We start from the raw sequence: 16,612 nt of genomic DNA on the forward strand, positions 1-16,612 counted from the left end.
AGCGAATAATCATCCCAAGAAAACTTTGGCCCATCCTTTTCTTAGCGACATCCTATAGTAACCTTACCGGCCTTACCCACCTACCCGACCGGCCCACTGCTGGGTACTAGCTTCTTTCAACCCTGATTAGTTATGGGTGGCCGGGGAGCCTGCCTATGATTGGCCAACTTCGCGATCCAGCTAGAGGCTCACTGGCCGCGGTCCCGAGTGGTACAGCGTTTCCTCCTGGCAACAGCTCGAGTCGCCGCTCATAGGCTGAGCACACTGTAGTCGCGACTGGGAGGAGGCTCCGGCGCGTGCTCATTGGTTGATGTAGGGCTTGCGGCCGCCCTTGGATTGGTTGACTCTGTGGAGCGCTGTGCGGCTGCGCAGATGCCGACTTTAGAGGAGGCGGAGCTTCGTCCTTCGCCTGCTGGAAAAGCAGTAGGATCGGCTAGTGGCGACAGCAGGAGCTGGGCCTAAGCCCTGGCGGGGCTTTGGGCTTTAGGTGAGGACCATAGGGTTTTGGAATTCTTGAGGTTCGTTCCTGCTGTAGCTGTTACCGTGAGTTTTGGTGGGGGAGGGGTGGTGGGGTGGTTCTTCCAGCGGTGAGTGATCGGCATGTTTCTCGACCAATAGGAGAAGGAGCTTCCAGAATGGGTTCTGGGATTGGCCCTTTCCAATCTTCAGGGCCAATGGACGTCGGGAGAGGGGGGCGGGTCCTCTGGCCCTTATTTTCTTCTTCCTGCGGCCGAGCCTCACTCGCCAAGGCGGCGGGGCCGGGAGGGGTTATACCTGTGCGCGGTGAGGTTCGGGGACCTTGGGGAGCAGGGGGCGCTGCCTTTGGAGTGATGCTCGCGGGAGCGGCTGCGAGGGAAGGGTGCGGGAGTCCGAGGGGGCTGTTAGCAAGAGCTAGCTTTATTGAGTGGTTAAGTACCGGGCCTGGTGCTAGGGTTTCGCTTGCATCATCTGAGCTAATCACAGCGACCCTGCAGGGCAGGGGGTTGGGATCCCCATTTTACAGGTGGAGAAACTGAGACCCAGTCATCTCACACAGCCAAGGTCACACAGTTAATAAATGGCAGAGACCGGATCTGTATTCAGAGTTTTGACTCCGGAGCCGGTGTTCTTGAATCACTGGGCTTTGTTACTGATGGGGAGGGAAGGTTTCCCCAGGGAATAGATTGGGGGAAGGGAATCCTAGGGTTGAAGAAGGGTGAACGACTGAGGTGAGGGGGAGGAAATCAGTTTTTTAACAGTTTCCGAGTGCCTACTCTGTGTCATGTATTGTTCTAGGCATACAAAGATATGAATAGGGCCAGAGGCTGATGAAGCCCTTTAGGGCCCCTTTGAAGGCCCGGAGAGGGGCCCCAACGTTGTATTCACATGATTGTATGTCTACAAAATTTGCAAAAGTAAGATATTTTGGATTCATTTTTTTTTTAGGAGGGTCCTCAAAATTAAATGAACTTGGGTCTTATCCATTCTTGGAGCTGCCCTTGCAAAGGACTTAGTCCAGGTGGAGATTAGGATGTAAGCAGAATAGAGCAATGGAAGGTGCACCAGGAGTGGACTGTGGGCAGATTTCCTGGTATGTAAAACAGGGATAACAGCATATCTGCCATGCAAAGTTTCTGCCAGGTTCATGGAAAGCGCCTGCTTAAAAACACGCCTTATTTTTGATGGAAAGGAAGACTAGGAGATACGGTAACCGGATTTACCTTCTCTCCTACCTTACACAGTTCTGCTCCCAGGTCTGTCACTAGATTTCTGGTAGACTGGAGGCAATTTTCTCCTTTCTGAGCTCTCCAGCTCTCAGAGAGATTCTTGGAGCTGAACCATCATAGTTTTGGGCGCCAGATAAGGGGGTAGAGAACTGCTGGACCCTCGGTGAGGAGGTTGGGTAAGGGAAAGGACATACTAGTGTTCTTTTAGAATGGCCTAGTTTAACTAGTATGCTTTGTCTTTTTTCAGTTGAGATGATCTATTGTGTTAGTGAGCTGTGGGGATGCACCCACTTAGCTGAAGGTCTCATCTAAAAACAAAGTATTTATTTTGCTTTCTCCAGTCAGTTATGAAGTTTGTCCTGTATTGCCAACTTAAATTTTGTCCTTTTTGAGTTCTGGATACAGTGCAATTGAACTAGTCTGTAGCTTGATTTCATTAAGTAGTGCTGAAACCATAGTTTAGATACAACAGTTTCACTTTAGGGTTTTAAAATTATGTTGCTAGTATCAAAGGGTTTTAAAATCATGTTACTAATATCAAAGTACTTTTGAACACTTAAGTTTTGTTATCTTATAGCCACGTAACTTTTATTAGGTATCCGTTTTAAAGCTGTGCCCTAGGAAGGAGCCCACGCCTCCCAAAGTGCTGGGGTTACAGGCGCAGGCCACCACGCCCAGCCATGGGTGGCTTTTAAAGTCAGCTTGTAGTATATTATGTTTAATACTCTGAGAAGCGATTAGCAAGGTGTTAATAAGGGAGTAACTTGAAAGGATAAGGGTAAGATAGGGGCATTTTAGCTGTACTATTAGGTAGGACCAACAACCAAATCATTAGTTTCCCTTTTTTGGCTGAAATAATGTCTGTTTTTTTTTTTTTTCCTTTCAAGAACAGTTCTGTTGCAATAACAATGTCTCTGTTGAAATGAGCTTTGAATCCGTGCAGTTTTGATACATCAGGTTCTTTTTAAACAGTACCTTTTCGAACTTTAGTTCTAGTTTTTTAAAATAACTTTTTCTTTTGTTGTTGTTTTATTAAAAAAATTTTTTTTGAGACAGAGTTTCGCTCTGTTGCCCAGGCTGGTCTCAAACTCCTGAGCTCACGCGATGTACCCATCTCAGTATTCCAAAGTGATGGGATTACAGGCCTGAGCCTCCACACCCTGACTTATTTAACTTTTCTAGAGGCAGATTCCAGATGTGAAGTCTTAACTGCTTCTTCTGAATTTCTGTATTACCTTTTACTGTTTTGAGCATTGATGTTTCCAGCACTTAATTTTTATATCATTTTAAACTCTTAATGTGTTTCTTCAGATTTCTGTCTGACTGAAGGGACCTGAAAAAGGAGGGATAATGGCTTCTGATTCTGAAACTCTGAATCCCAGTGCTAGGATAATGACCTTTTATCCGACAATGGAAGAGTTCCGAAACTTCAGTAGATACATTGCCTACATTGAATCCCAAGGAGCTCATCGGGCAGGGCTAGCCAAGGTAAGGAGCTGGGATTGTTCAAATAGTTTTTGTTACCTAGGGCAGCAGTATAAGATTTTTTTTCCTAAATAAGGGCTGGAACTGTGTTTTCCTGAAACAGTTGGGTGGGGTGATGACTTTAGTGAATGTGGTTCTATTTGCAAGTTAATTCCCGTTGTTAACATCAGAAGCATCTCTGCTTTTAGGTAGGAGGAGAGCTACCTGACATCTTCAAAAAGGGGGAGGTAAAGAGCCAGTGTCTCCAGGCCTGGCTGCTGTTGAGCCTCAGCCCTCTTGGTAGAGTTGGGTGCTGTGGTGTTACTTAACTGCCAGTGAGTGCTTATGCCATCTGACTTCTCTTGCTCTCATTTCAGTCTCATCCAGCACTCTAGTAGCAATTTGGCTTCCCATGTGGACTTTCTTCAAGGGGAGAGAATGCACTGGCCAGCCAACATGAGTATTCTGGTCCTTGTAATTTGAAATTGGTTTCTGGTTTGTACTTCTTTCTCCTGTGAGTTGGATTCATTATTTTTCCTGAGTCAAATCAGCCCTTGATATATTCTGTGACAGTGAGGTTCAGTCCTGGAAGCTGAAAGAACTGCATTTCTGGAGAGATCCTCAAGAAACTGAGAGGCAGGGACCTCAGTCTAAGCCAGGAGGGAACTTTTGATACCATTTTATGTTGCTTGAATTTCATACCATAAGTACTTGTTAAGGGAGAGCAAGAACATTGGTTACAAAGCTGAGGACCAGTCTTGGAGCCTGCTGCCTCCAAAGACTTGAGACAACCACACCCTCCTCCCTCTTATCTGGATACACGGCTACTGCTGGGTTAATAACAGCAGGCAGGAACAGCAGGGCCTGCAGTGTAGCTTTTCATAGCACATTGCTTTTTTTTTGGTTATACTTTATTAGATTTTAAAAGTTACCAGAAAAAAAAATGCCGGATATTACAAGTTAAATATTTCAAATGCAGATAAAGAAAAGGCTGATCTTCATCCACCTTCTCCAGTGCGGTCTCCTTAAGTGGTAATAGCTCCCTCCACACCTTTTTTTCCGCTCATACAAACATAAACACATATAAAATAGTATTATCTGTTGTTTTCTTTTTTTTTAAAGAGAATGGCATCATGCCATATGCATTCCTGTGTTGGTTCGTTCATTTTTTTTTTTTTTTCCCTTTTTAACAACATATTCCTCCCTCTAGGTCAATTATGGATTCAACTCATTCTTTTTTCTCATGTCAACTGTCTTGTTAATTTATTATTATTGGAATGGGTCATATGCTTATGTGAGTGAAAACAGAATGCTACTGGAAGGCAGCTAATGTAGAGTCTTGCTCCCACCTCTTTCCATATTTTCTTGTATGTCCTTTCAGTGTTGCCTTATGCAGATGCTTTGTGTGCGTGTATGTGTGTGTGTGTGTGTATGTGTCTGTATTGTTGTTTTCTCCCTTGTTAGATAAACAACACTAATTAAAAAAAAAAAACTGTATAGTATTCCATAAAGTGGATATATCTTACTTTAACTGTTCAGGATTAGATTTTTTTTTTTTTTCAAGACAAAGTTTTCGCTCTTGTTGCCTAGGCTGGAGTGCAATAGCGTGATCTCAGCTCAGTGCAACTCTGCCTCCCAAGTTCAAGCAATTCTTCTGCCTTAGCCTCCCGAGTAGCTGGGATTATTGTTGAGTGCCACCACAGCAGGGTAATTTTTGTATTTTTAGTAGAGATGGGGTTTCACCATGTTGGCCAAGCTAGTCTTGAAATTCTGACCTCAGGTGATACACCTGCTCATCTTCCCAAAGTGCTGGGATTACAGGCATGAGCCACTGTGCCTGGCTTCAAGATTAGATTTTTAAGAATGTTATGCTTCTTCGTGAGTAGATTGTAATATGGCATGTGAAAGAAGGAAATTCTGTACAAGTATAGAGTTGACCAAATCAGGTAAAATTGTGTTTGTGATTTTTATTTTTGTTTTAATAGAGACGTGGTTTCACCATGTTGGTCAGGCTGGTCTCGAACTACTGACCTTGATCTGTCCACCTCGGCCTCCCAAAGTGCTGGGATTACAGGCATGAGCCACCGCACCTGGCCATGTTTGTGATTTTTTTTAAAGAGAGCACTGGGCCATGAGATTGAGAGATAATCAACTCTTCAGCCTCCTTTCTTGGTGTCCAAATAAGATACTGAAGCTGGGAACAAGTATTACTTTACATCATGGCAATTAGGCAGCTGGTTGGTGGCAAAAGTGGATCAGGGTTAGCATGCCTGTGACTTACTGTGTTTGGGTGAATGTGGGTAAATCAAAGTAACTGTCTAGTAAAATTGACTGTTAGGTTGGATGGTAACCTACATGCTTCCTGAACTCTGACTGGCTTGCCAGGTATCTCATCTGTCTTTTTCTTTCTTGTGTTCCCTTCAGGTGGTTCCTCCAAAAGAGTGGAAGCCACGAGCATCCTATGATGACATTGATGATTTGGTCATTCCTGCCCCCATCCAACAGCTGGTGACGGGGCAGTCTGGCCTCTTTACTCAGTACAATATACAGAAGAAAGCCATGACTGTTCGGGAGTTCCGCAAGATAGCCAACAGCGATAAGTGAGTGGAAACCATTTCTTTCTTGACATAGCACCTAGGACCCTGGTGTCTCATCTTCCTAGCATCTCCAGGACCACTGCTGTTCTGATGAACAGGGTCTTCAGCAGGACAGCTGTATTCTAGCTGTCTCCCTTTTTGCTCTTTTTATGGAAACACTTCCTCTTCTCAGGGCTATGTCTCAGTCTAAACCTGTTCCTGTTCTTCTTATATCAACAAATCCCATTGTTTTTCCATCAGAAGTAGAATCATTTTCTGACTCTAAAGTTGCAAAGGAGAAAGTTGGAGATGGTGCAGAAGTAGCTTTTGCTGGGTATTGATAACCACCTGCTCATCAAAAGTGCTTTAGTTCCAGTTCCTCTCTCTTGGGATGCTCTGTGTTTAATTGTGCTGGGATTTCTCACTGCCCATCCAGCTTGCTAGCTCATTTCTGTTTTGACATTAACAAAGTGTGAGTAAAACACTAAGCTGGTTGCTATTTTCTGTCACTCCATTCTTCTTCTGTACATTCTTATCTCTTTTAGAGATATCTTTCTTTGTGTAGGCCTGTTTTCAGTTCTTCTCTGCTGTGAGTTTTTTTTTTTTTTTTTTTGAGATGGAGTCTCTGTTGCCTAGGCTGGAGTGCAGTGGAGTGATCTTGGCTCCCTGCAAGCTTTGTCTCCCAGGTTCAAGTGATTCTCCTGCCTCAGCCTCCCGAGTAGCTGGGACTACAGGCATGCACCACCATGCTTGGCTAATTTTTTTGTTTTGTTTTGTTTTGTTTTGTTTTTTGAGACGGAGTTTCGCTCTTTGTTACCCAGGCTGGAGTGCAATGGCGTGATCTCGGCTCACCGCAACCTCTGCCTCCTGGGTTCAGGCAATTCTCCTGCCTCAGCCTCCTGAGTAGCTGGGATTACAGGCATGCGCCACCATGCCCAGCTAATTTTTTTTGTATTAGTAGAGACCGGGTTTCACCGTGTTGACCAGGATGGTCTCGATCTCTTGACCTCGTGATCCACCCGCCTTGGCCTCCCAAAGTGCTGGGATTACAGGCGTGAGCCACTGCGCCCGGCTAATTTTTATATTTTTAGTAGACAAGGTTTCGCCATGTTGGCCAGGCTCGTCTTGAACTCCTGACCTCAGGTGATCCGCCTCTCTTCACCTCCCAAAGTGCTTGGATTACAGGCATGAGCCACCATGCCTGGCCCTTCTCCGCTGTTTTTATTATTCAGTTTTCATTTTTCCTGAGGTTCACGGAGAATAAATTTTGCGTTTCCTTGTTCAGCTCTGACCACTCCTTCTAATCCTCTTCCTTGGATCTTCTCACTTCCTACTGACTCCTTAATTTTGAGCTTCCACAAGGAGTTTTTTCTTTCTTCCTTACTTCTCATCCTGAGCCTTTTGATCTGTGCTTGCCTTGATTTCAATTGTCACACATACTGTGCCTTCACTGTGAATAGCCCAGAACTAGCTCTTATGCCTGCCTGTCTTCATCCTACTGGGGTGGCATTCCTGTGCTTCATCAGCTCTGTCTCATCAGGTCTCACTCTATCTCTGCTCTTTGCCCTCCTTCTTTTCTTTTTTTTTTTTTGAGACAGAGTCTTGCTCTGTTGCCCAGGCTGGAGTGCAGTGGCGCAGTCTTGGCTCACTGCAGCCTCCGCCTCTTGGGTTCAAGCGATTCTCCTGCCTCAGCCTCCTGAGTAGCTGGGACTAGGCACCGACCACCACGCCCAATGAATTTCTGTGTTTTTAGTAGAGACACAGTTTCACCATGTTGGCCAGGCTGGTCTGGGATTACAGGCATGAGCCACTAGTAACTGAAGGTATAGGCGTGTGCCACTAGACTCAGCTAATTTTTTTATTATTTGCTACTCAGTTTGGTCTGCAACTCCTGGGCTCAAGTGATACTCCTGCCTCAGCCTCCCAAAGTCCTGGCATTATAGGTGTGAGGCACTGCGTCTGGCCGACACCTTAACTCTAAAAACATCTGCCTTGCTGGCCAACCTGCTGGCCAATGAGAGAGTTTACATAAAGGCATGTTGAAGAAGTGCGACTTGCTCTGCAGATGAAAAGCTGTGTTGTCCTTCCTGCCATTTTTTTTTTGTCTGATTTTTGCTACTCCTGAGGGCCAAGCTCACCTGCCTTCTGTTTCTCACATGGAATTCCAGTAGGGGCTTCAGTCTCCTCAGTCTTTCTTCCCTTTTTGTTAACACATACTAGGCTTTTTCTTTTTTTTTTTTTTTGTTTCTTTTTTTCTTTAAAATGTTGTCTCACTCTGTCTCCAGGCTGGTGTGCAGTGGCGCAATCTTGGTTCACTGCAGCCTCTACCTCCTGGACTGGGGCTACAGGTGCATGCCACCACGCCTGGCTCATTTTTTTTGTATTTTTGGTGGAGATGGGGTTTCACTATGTTGGCCAGGATGGTCTTGATTTCCTGACCTCGTGATCCACCCATCTTGGCCCCCCAAAGTGCTGGGATTACAGGCATGAGCCACAGTGCCTGGCCTCTTTCATTTTCTTTCAATTTTTTTTTTTTTTTTGAGACAGAGTCTTGCTCTGTTGCCCAGGCTGGAATGCAGTGACGCAATTTCTGCTCACTGTAACCTTTTCCTCCTGGGTTCAAGAGATTCTTCTGCCTCAGCTTCCTGAGTAGCTGGGACTACAGGTGAGTGCTACCACACCCGGCTAATTTTTTGTATTTTTGGTAGAGATGGAGTTTCATCGTGTTAAGCCAGGATGGTCTTGATCTCCTGACCTTGTGATCCACCAGCCTCAGCCTCACTAAGTACTGGGATTACAGGCGTGAGCCACTGTGCCTGGCTTATTTAGTCAGATTTTTAGTTAATTAATTTTAAATTCATTCCCATTATCTCCACGAGTCCATTTTGGTTCTTATGTCTATTCTTTATCCATTCGTAATATTTTTTGCCATTTTCGTTAGAGCATGCATTAGTTTTCCACCTTTGCAAATACCTGTAAGGTTTGCGTATTACTCTTCTTTTTTTTTTTTTTTGTGAGACGGAGTCTCACTCTGTCACCCGGTGCCAGGCTGGAGTGCAGTGGCACAATCTCAGCTCACTGCAACCTCCGCCTCCCATGTTCAAGCAATTCTCCTGCCTCAGCCTCCCGAGTAGCTGGGACTACAGGCACACGCCACCATGCCCAGCTAATTTTTGTATTTTTATTTATTTATTTATTTTTTAAAGACGGGGTTTCACCATAGTGGTCAGGCTGGTCTCGAACTTCTGACCTCAGGTGATCTGCCCGCCTCAGCCTCCCAAAGTGCTGGGATTACAGACGTGAGTCACCGCGCCCAGCAATTTTTATATTTTTAGTAGAGACAGGGTTTCACCACGTTGGCCGGGATGGTCTTGATCTCTTGACCTCATGATCCGCCCGCCTCGGCCTCCCAAAGTGCTGGGATTACAGGCTTCAGCCACCGTGCCCGGCCTTGTGTATTACTCCTTAAATTGCTGCATTTTTTTTTTTTTTGAGACAGAGTTTTGCTCTATCATCCAGGCTGGAGTGCAGTGGCGCAGTCTTGGCTCACTGCAACCACCACCTCCTCCCAGGTTCAAGAGATTCTCCTGCCTCAGCCTCTCAAGTAGCTGGGACTACCGGTGCGTACCAGCACACCCAGCTAATTTTTGTATTTTTAGTATAGAGACAGCATTTTACTATGTTGTCCAAGCTAGTCTCAAACTCCTGACCTCAAGTGATCTGCCTGCCTCAATCTCCCAGAGTGCAGGGATTACAGGTGTGAGCCACTATGCCAGGCAACTGCATAATGATTTTTAAATTGAATTTCTTTTTTTTAAGACAGAGTCTTACTCTCTTGCCCAGGTTGGGAGTGAGTGGCCTATCACGGTTTGCTGCAGCCTTCACCTCCCAGGCTCAAGAGATCCTCCCATCTCAGCCTTCCTATTCTCTCCCTCCCCCAATAGTTGAGACTGTAAGTGTGCACCACCATGCCCTGCTAATTTTTTTTTTTTTTTTGAGATAGAGTTTCACTCTTGTTGCCCAGGCTGGAGTACAATGGCGTGATATCAGCTAACTGCAACCTCTGCCTCCCTGGTTCAAGTTATTCTCCATCTCAGCCTCCTGAGGAGCTGGAATTATAGGCATGAGTCACCATGTGCAGCTAATTTTTGTATTTTTAGTAGAGATGGAGTTTCGACATGTTGGCCAGGCTGGTTTTGAACTCCTGACCTCAGGTGATCACGCCTGCCTCGGCCTCCCAAAGTTCTGGGATTACAGGCGTGAGCCACCACACCCAGCCAGCCCTGCTGATTTTTAAAGTTTTTAGTAGAAACAGGAATTTGCCATATTGCTGTTCTCAAACTCTTGGGCTCAAGTGATCCTCCTGCCTTAGCCTCCCAAAGTGCTGGGATTACAGGCATAAGCCACTGCACTTGGCTGGTTTGAACTTAAAAGTTTTTTTGGTTTTCTTTTTGAGTACATTTTTAGTATATGATGATTAAGCTAAAGAGTATAGATATTTTTAGGTTGGATACATTGTCTTACTCCTATAATCCCATCATTTTGGGAGGCCATGGTTGGAGGATCACTTGAGGCCAGGAGTTTGAGTGTAACCTGGGCAACATTGCAGGACTTCATCTCTACAAAAAATAAAAACATTAGCTGGATGTGGTAGTGCACACCTGCAGTCCTGGCTACTCAAGAGGCTGGGGCAGGAGGGTTGCTTGAGCCCAGGAGTTCGAGGCTACAGTAAGGTATGATCATACCACTGCACTCCAGCCTGGGCAGCAGAGTGAGGATCCTGTTTTTTTAAGGTATAGATTTATTTATTTTTTTTGAGACAGTTGTACTCTGTGGCCCAGGCTGGAGTGGAGTGGTGCATTCTCAGCTCACTGTAGCTTCCTCCTCCTGGGTTTAAGTAATTCTGCTGCCTCAGCCCCTGCCCCAAGTAGCTGGAATTACAGGCGTGTGCCACCATGCCTGGCTAATTTTTGTATTTTTAGTAGAGACCAGGTTTCACCACGTTGGCCAGGTTAGTCTCGAACTCCTAACCTCAAGTGATCCGCCCTCCCCAGGCCTCCCAAAATGCCGGGATTCCAGGTGCGAGCCACCACGCCCAGTGAAAGTATAGATATTTGTATGACTTTATATGTAGATAGGCAGATATAAATATGTATGTATGTGTGTATGGATTTTCCTAATTGGAGTATTTGATGTGCAAAAATCTATTTTGGTATTTTTAGAGCTATTTTATGTTTTTACTAAAATATTTGTTTTTAGGTGTGATTACTTGTTGAGTGTCGGCCATTGCATAGGGCACTGGGAATATAGCAGGGGCACTTAAAAATGAGCCCTCTTGGAGCAGCTTCCTTTTGGCTGGTTCAGGGAGGTGAATGCTGTTGGAAAGCCTCAGCTCTTCACATGCTGGTGGGTTTTGGTTGTCTGTGGATACATAGGGACCTTGGGTCTTGGTTGATAAGCCCATTTTCTCCCTGTGTGGCCACCTGAATCTAGCAAGATACAGTTTAAGTAGAGTCTCTTCAGAGAGTTGAGGATGTTGTGCTGGTTTTTTTCGGTTTACATCTGTGTGTACATTACCTTCCTCAGGCTTCCTTAGGCCCAGTGCTCATGGAAGGGACATTGAGGGAGTGACTACATATTACAGCCTTGAAGGCCAAGATTATGCCTTGTTCATTTGAAATTCTTGCTGTCAGTGGAATAGGGGATTATGTCTTTTATTGTTCATAATGCCTAATATCTCCTGTAAGTGGTTTACATGTTTCTTCTTACTTTCAAAAGGTACTGTACCCCACGCTATAGTGAGTTTGAAGAGCTCGAGCGGAAATACTGGAAAAATCTTACATTCAATCCCCCGATCTATGGTGCAGATGTGAATGGTACCCTCTATGAAAAGGTGAGACTCACTGGAAACCCTCTGCAGCGTTTAGTAATTTTGTAATACCTTTTTTTCAGCCCAGCACGTACTAGGCACCTTAAAGCTCTTTGGTGAATGGGTGGATGAACAGATGATCTACCCCTAGCTGATGTTGCTGTGCTGACCTAATTGTGGATACTTTTGCATGTGACTGAATTTTATTTCTCCTGCTTTCCATGTGAATTTGATGATGTGGTGTTCTTTTCAAGGGTTGTTAGCATAGTCAGTGGGTGGTAGCTGATGAGTTCTTCAAAGGGTGGGTTGACTCTCAGATAATGAAATGAGGCAGTGTGGTTTCTGCAGAAAAAAGATGACTGACTAATCTAATGAAAGGGGTATATATTTAAGAAGAGAAAGACATTTAGATTTTTCAGAACCCTCAAACAAGATTCTGTAGCAAAAACTATTTTAACCACTTTCATTGCTTGTTACATAGTGCTGCCTTAAATATGGTAGAAGGGGAGAATATTTGGAACTGTCTTCGGATGATTGAAAAACAGCAGGGCGTTTCAGGGATTATCACTCAATGTTTTCATATTAATTTTAATGTTTTTTGTTTTTTGTTTTTTTTTGAGACGGGGTTTCACCATGTTGGTCAGACTGGTCTCCAACTCCTGACCTCAGGTAACCCACCCGCCTCGGCCTCCGAAAGTGCTGGGATTACAGGCCTGAGCCACTGCGCCCGGCTGAATTTTAATGTTTTTATCAATTGGAAGAGTTAAAAAAATGAATTCCAGTTTTGTTGATAACAGTTTTTTGGGGGTCAGGGGACGTCAAGCTTGTAGGGAGAATAGCAGGAAGACACTGTAAGGATCTGGGATGGGGAGGTACAAAAGTCAGGCATAATAATAATGCATGGCCTAGTTATGGGAGGTGGGCTCCCAGCTGGCCATTACAACTCAGGAAAAGGATATTGCGTATTTTTTATGGAGACACTGCCTGGTGGAAATCAGGGCTAAAGAAGCCACAAGATTGCCATAGTTTTTTGTTTTGAGACAGAATCTCACCCTGTCACCTAGGCTAGAGTATAGTGGTATGTTCATAGATTACTGTAACCCTAAACCCCTGGGCTCAAGGGATCCTTCCACCTCAGCCTCCCAAATAGCTGAGACTGCAGGCATATGCTACCTCACCTGACTACTTTTTTTAATGTGTAATGTTTTGTAGAGACTGGGCCTTGCCTTGTTGCCCAGGATGGTCTTGAACTCTTTGGCTCAAGCAATCCTGCCGTGGCCTCCCGAGTGTTGAGATTACAGGCGTGAGTCACTGTGCCTGGCCCACTGTCATAGTTTCCATGTTTTGCACTTTTTTTGTGTGTGGTTGTAGATTTTTCTTTTTTTTGTTTTGACCTCAATTTATTTAGCATCAGTTCCAACTCTTCTTCTTGGGGTTTAAAACAGGTGACTGTCATCTCTTTATTCATCTTTCCTACACTAGTATCATTCACAAAGTGATATTTGCACTTTGAAGGTAAATGATGTCAGTTCTAGTGGTAGCTGTGAAAGTGAATGAGGAATACTGTGGTTCGTTTATATTCAAATGTAACTTGCTCTGGACTGTCATTGCGTTTGTAGCACATTGATGAGTGGAATATCGGCCGGCTGAGAACAATCCTGGACTTGGTAGAAAAGGAGAGTGGGATCACCATTGAGGGTGTGAACACCCCATACCTGTACTTTGGCATGTGGAAGACATCCTTTGCTTGGCACACTGAAGACATGGACCTCTACAGCATCAACTACCTGCACTTCGGAGAACCAAAGTCCTGGTAAAGTCCGCCTGCAGTCGGCACTGGGCATCTATGCTAGAGCACAGACTCAAGATCAGTGTGCGGGGAGACACCTCAGGGTTGTGTTAAAATGCAGACCCTGGTTGAGGCGTGGGGTGGGATTTCATGTTTTAAACATACTTTCAAGTGCTAAGATGTTGTTGGAGCTCTGGTACTCAGACCACTTTGTTTTTGGCCCAGTAGGGAGGCTTTAGAGAGTAGGGTGCTGGCAGAGTTACCCAAAGACATGGGGGCTCTATCCCACTGCTTTCTAATTTTTTTCTGAACACACCTGAGGCATTTCTTAGCAGCTGACTTCCAAGACTAGAGTCACTCCCTCAGATGACAGAAAGCTTTCCTTTCTTTTCCTCATGGAAAAAATAATTCTTGGGGAGAGGCAGTGTGTGCTTAACACACAAAGGGATGTGAGGCTATTCAGTATGCTTCTCCAGGGTGTTATTTTTGTTGGTGAGACAAACATTGGTTCTCTCTCCTCTGTTTGCACTGACCCATCTTTGAATCTCAGCATTTTTTTTTTCTATTTTGAGACAGGATCTCTCTGTTACCCAAGCTGGAGTGCAGTGGCACCATTATGGCTCACTGCAGCCTTGACCTCCTGGGATCAAGTGATCCTTCCACTTCAGCCTCCCAAGTAGCTGGGATTATAGGCATATACCACTATGCCCGGCTCATTTTTTTTCTTTCTTTTTTTTGGGATAGAGATGGGGGTCTCACCATGTTGCCCAGACTGGTCTCAAACTCCTGGGCTCAAGCAGTCCTCCCATTTCAGCCTTCCAAAGTGGTATGATTACACGCATGAGCCCCTGTCTCAGCATTTTGGTGAAGGTGCTGCGGATTAACAGCAGTGACTATACCTACCCTCACACAGATAGGAGACTGGTCAGGAGGTAGAAAGTGTGAGAGGATGATCATATGGTATGGGGACAGCTCTGAAGGGGAAGTAGTGGGTGCTAAGGTCCACATAGGAAAGATAGAAGGGTGGGATTAAAGAAGGCTTCTTTGGAAGAGGTGACAACTGAGACCCAAAAAATGAGAAGGACATAACTGGGTGGAATGGTGGTGGGCTTAGCAGCAGGGAGATTGAGGGAAGTGTATTCAGACAGTTGGAACTACATGTGCAGAGCTCCCGGTTTAAGAGAGCACATGAGGGCCAGGCGTGGTGGCCCATGCCTGTAATCCCAGCTATTTGGGAGGCTGAAGCAGGAGAATCGCTTGAACCCAGAAGGTGGAGGTTCTGGTGAGTTGAGATCACACCATTGCACTCTAGCCTGGGTGGCAGAGTAAGACTCTGTCCCCCGCCAAAAAAAAAAAAAGCATGGTACGTTTAGGGAGCTAGGAGAAATCTACTGTAGTTGGGGTGCTGTGTACAGTGATGAGAAGTGAGTGATGAGGCTGGAGGGGACACTATGGGGGCACATTATGGGGAGTCACGAAAACCATATCCACCTTCATTTCTTTTTTCAGCATCCTCAGCCATGTTCTTTCTCAGGGGTTTTCCTTTCTTCTTTCAAGTGCGTTCCAGTTTCTAATCTTGGGGGAAAGAACCTTTTGAGCCTATGATTATCTCCTAACTACTGTCCTATTTTGTTCATCAGAATGCTAGACTTGTAGGATGTGTAAATAAATGTAGCTTTTGTGTCTTCACCATTGTTTACTCCAAAATTCCCTGATCCTGGACTTTTGAATTCTCTTATAAAAGAAGGTTTTCCAGTTATGATATTCATTCTTAGGTCCTCTGAAGTGGGACCTCCAGAGCCTTCTGTGCAGGGTTGCCTGATGGATCCCGGAGTCTTTTAGGTGACATTTTTCTCAACTCTTTTCCTCTGTTTTGTTTTATAATGAAGTTGTTTGGAATGGGAGGATTTATTGTTACTGTAGGATATTTTATTTTTTGTGTGAGATGGAGTCTCACTCTGTTATCCAGGCTGGAGTGCAATGGTGTGGTCTCAGCTCATTGCAACCTCCACCTCCTAGGTTCAAGTGATTCTCCTGCCTCAGCCTCCCAAGTAGCTGGGACTATAGGTGTATGCCACCACACCTGGCTAATTTTTGTATTTTTAGTAGAGACAGGGTTTACCTATGTTGGCCAGGTTGGTCTCGAACTGCTGACCTCGTGATCTACCCGCCTTGGCCTCCCAAAGTGCTGGGATTATAGACGTGAGCCACTGCGCCTGGTCTGGAATAATCTTTAGAATTAAAAAGGCTAAAATGGAGTTACTGTGAGTTTCAGAATATAAAGTTTTATCAATTTTCTAAAAGTTTTAAATAGTCCTAGGTGTTGTTTTCTTTTCATTTTTTAGAAAGAGCAGTTTCTATGGTGTTTAGACACCCTACTGGGTAGAGAAGTAATTGACGATTGCATAATCAGTATATGTAGCTGTTGGAAGATGAAGGGAAAATGGGCTCATCAGCAGATACGGGACTATGTCTCATAGGTGTCTGATCCATCTTTCACCTTGTTTCCATTCCTCCTCTGGCCGGCTCCCAGTTAGGCCTTCAAGCATTTAAAGAATACTGAGCATTTTTAAACATTGAGGTTATGTAATGACATCCTTTTTTTCTAAAAAAATGTAATTATATGAACCACATTATAAAGGAGAGTAATATTGTAGACCATAAATCCAGGCTCATGGTACATACTTGATAAACATCTTATTAAATTAATGAATATAGAAGAAATAAATTCACTCACCTTCTTTATGGGCTCTTAACTCCTGTGCCCAAACAGTCTAATATTTCATTTTTTCAGTTTCCTTTCTAGCGCTTGGGAAATTTTTAAAAAATATGCTATTTCAAGGTGTTTTGAGAGTGGGAACAAGCCCCTTAGCCTCTGTACCTGTCCCCTGCCCAGCCTCTGATGCTCTCATGTGATTGCAGGTATTCTGTTCCACCTGAGCATGGAAAGCGATTGGAACGCCTCGCCAAAGGTATTGTGTCTCCCCTGTTTGCTAGGTCGGACTCTCCTATGAGCTGTACTCCTTGCTCTAAACCAAAATGTGGTTTCCCATGGTCAGATTCTTGCAGGTCCTATCACAGGCCTGCAGGCGGGGGTGAGTCACATTGTGTATCTTAAGAGGGCAGTGACAGAGCCTTTTTCTTCCTTTTTTCCTGTGCAACGACTTGGTTATTCCTTCTTTGATTGTCCATGCCTCAGTTTTACTGA

At 44.7% G+C, this 16,612-nt stretch overlaps 1 protein-coding gene across 4 annotated transcripts in view; it reads left to right on the plus strand.

Moving 5' to 3' along the window:
* Window positions 1-371: 371 nt before the first annotated feature.
* The window catches only part of KDM4A (lysine demethylase 4A), a 54,591-nt gene continuing 38,350 nt past the window's right edge, over window positions 372-16,612 (plus strand). The window contains exons 1-6 of one of the 4 annotated variants that reach the window (XM_012434573.2): window positions 372-487; window positions 3,018-3,194; window positions 5,595-5,770; window positions 11,525-11,639; window positions 13,235-13,428; window positions 16,327-16,376. In XM_012434573.2, coding sequence (XP_012289996.1) covers window positions 3,057-3,194; window positions 5,595-5,770; window positions 11,525-11,639; window positions 13,235-13,428; window positions 16,327-16,376 — 673 coding nt within the window. In that variant the 5' untranslated portion in view covers window positions 372-487; window positions 3,018-3,056. Of the gene's footprint in view, window positions 488-1,293; window positions 1,395-1,469; window positions 1,571-3,017; window positions 3,195-3,547; window positions 3,685-5,594; window positions 5,771-11,524; window positions 11,640-13,234; window positions 13,429-16,326; window positions 16,377-16,612 lie in introns of those variants that run through there. The other 3 variants (XM_012434574.3, XM_012434575.3, XM_012434578.2) reach the window with 3 other exon arrangements.

The sequence above is a fragment of the Aotus nancymaae genome, unplaced genomic scaffold, assembly GCF_030222135.1.
Source record: "Aotus nancymaae isolate 86718 unplaced genomic scaffold, 86718_ANA_hifiasm-v0.15.2.pri h1tg000007l, whole genome shotgun sequence".
Taxonomy (NCBI): Eukaryota; Metazoa; Chordata; class Mammalia; order Primates; family Aotidae; genus Aotus; species Aotus nancymaae.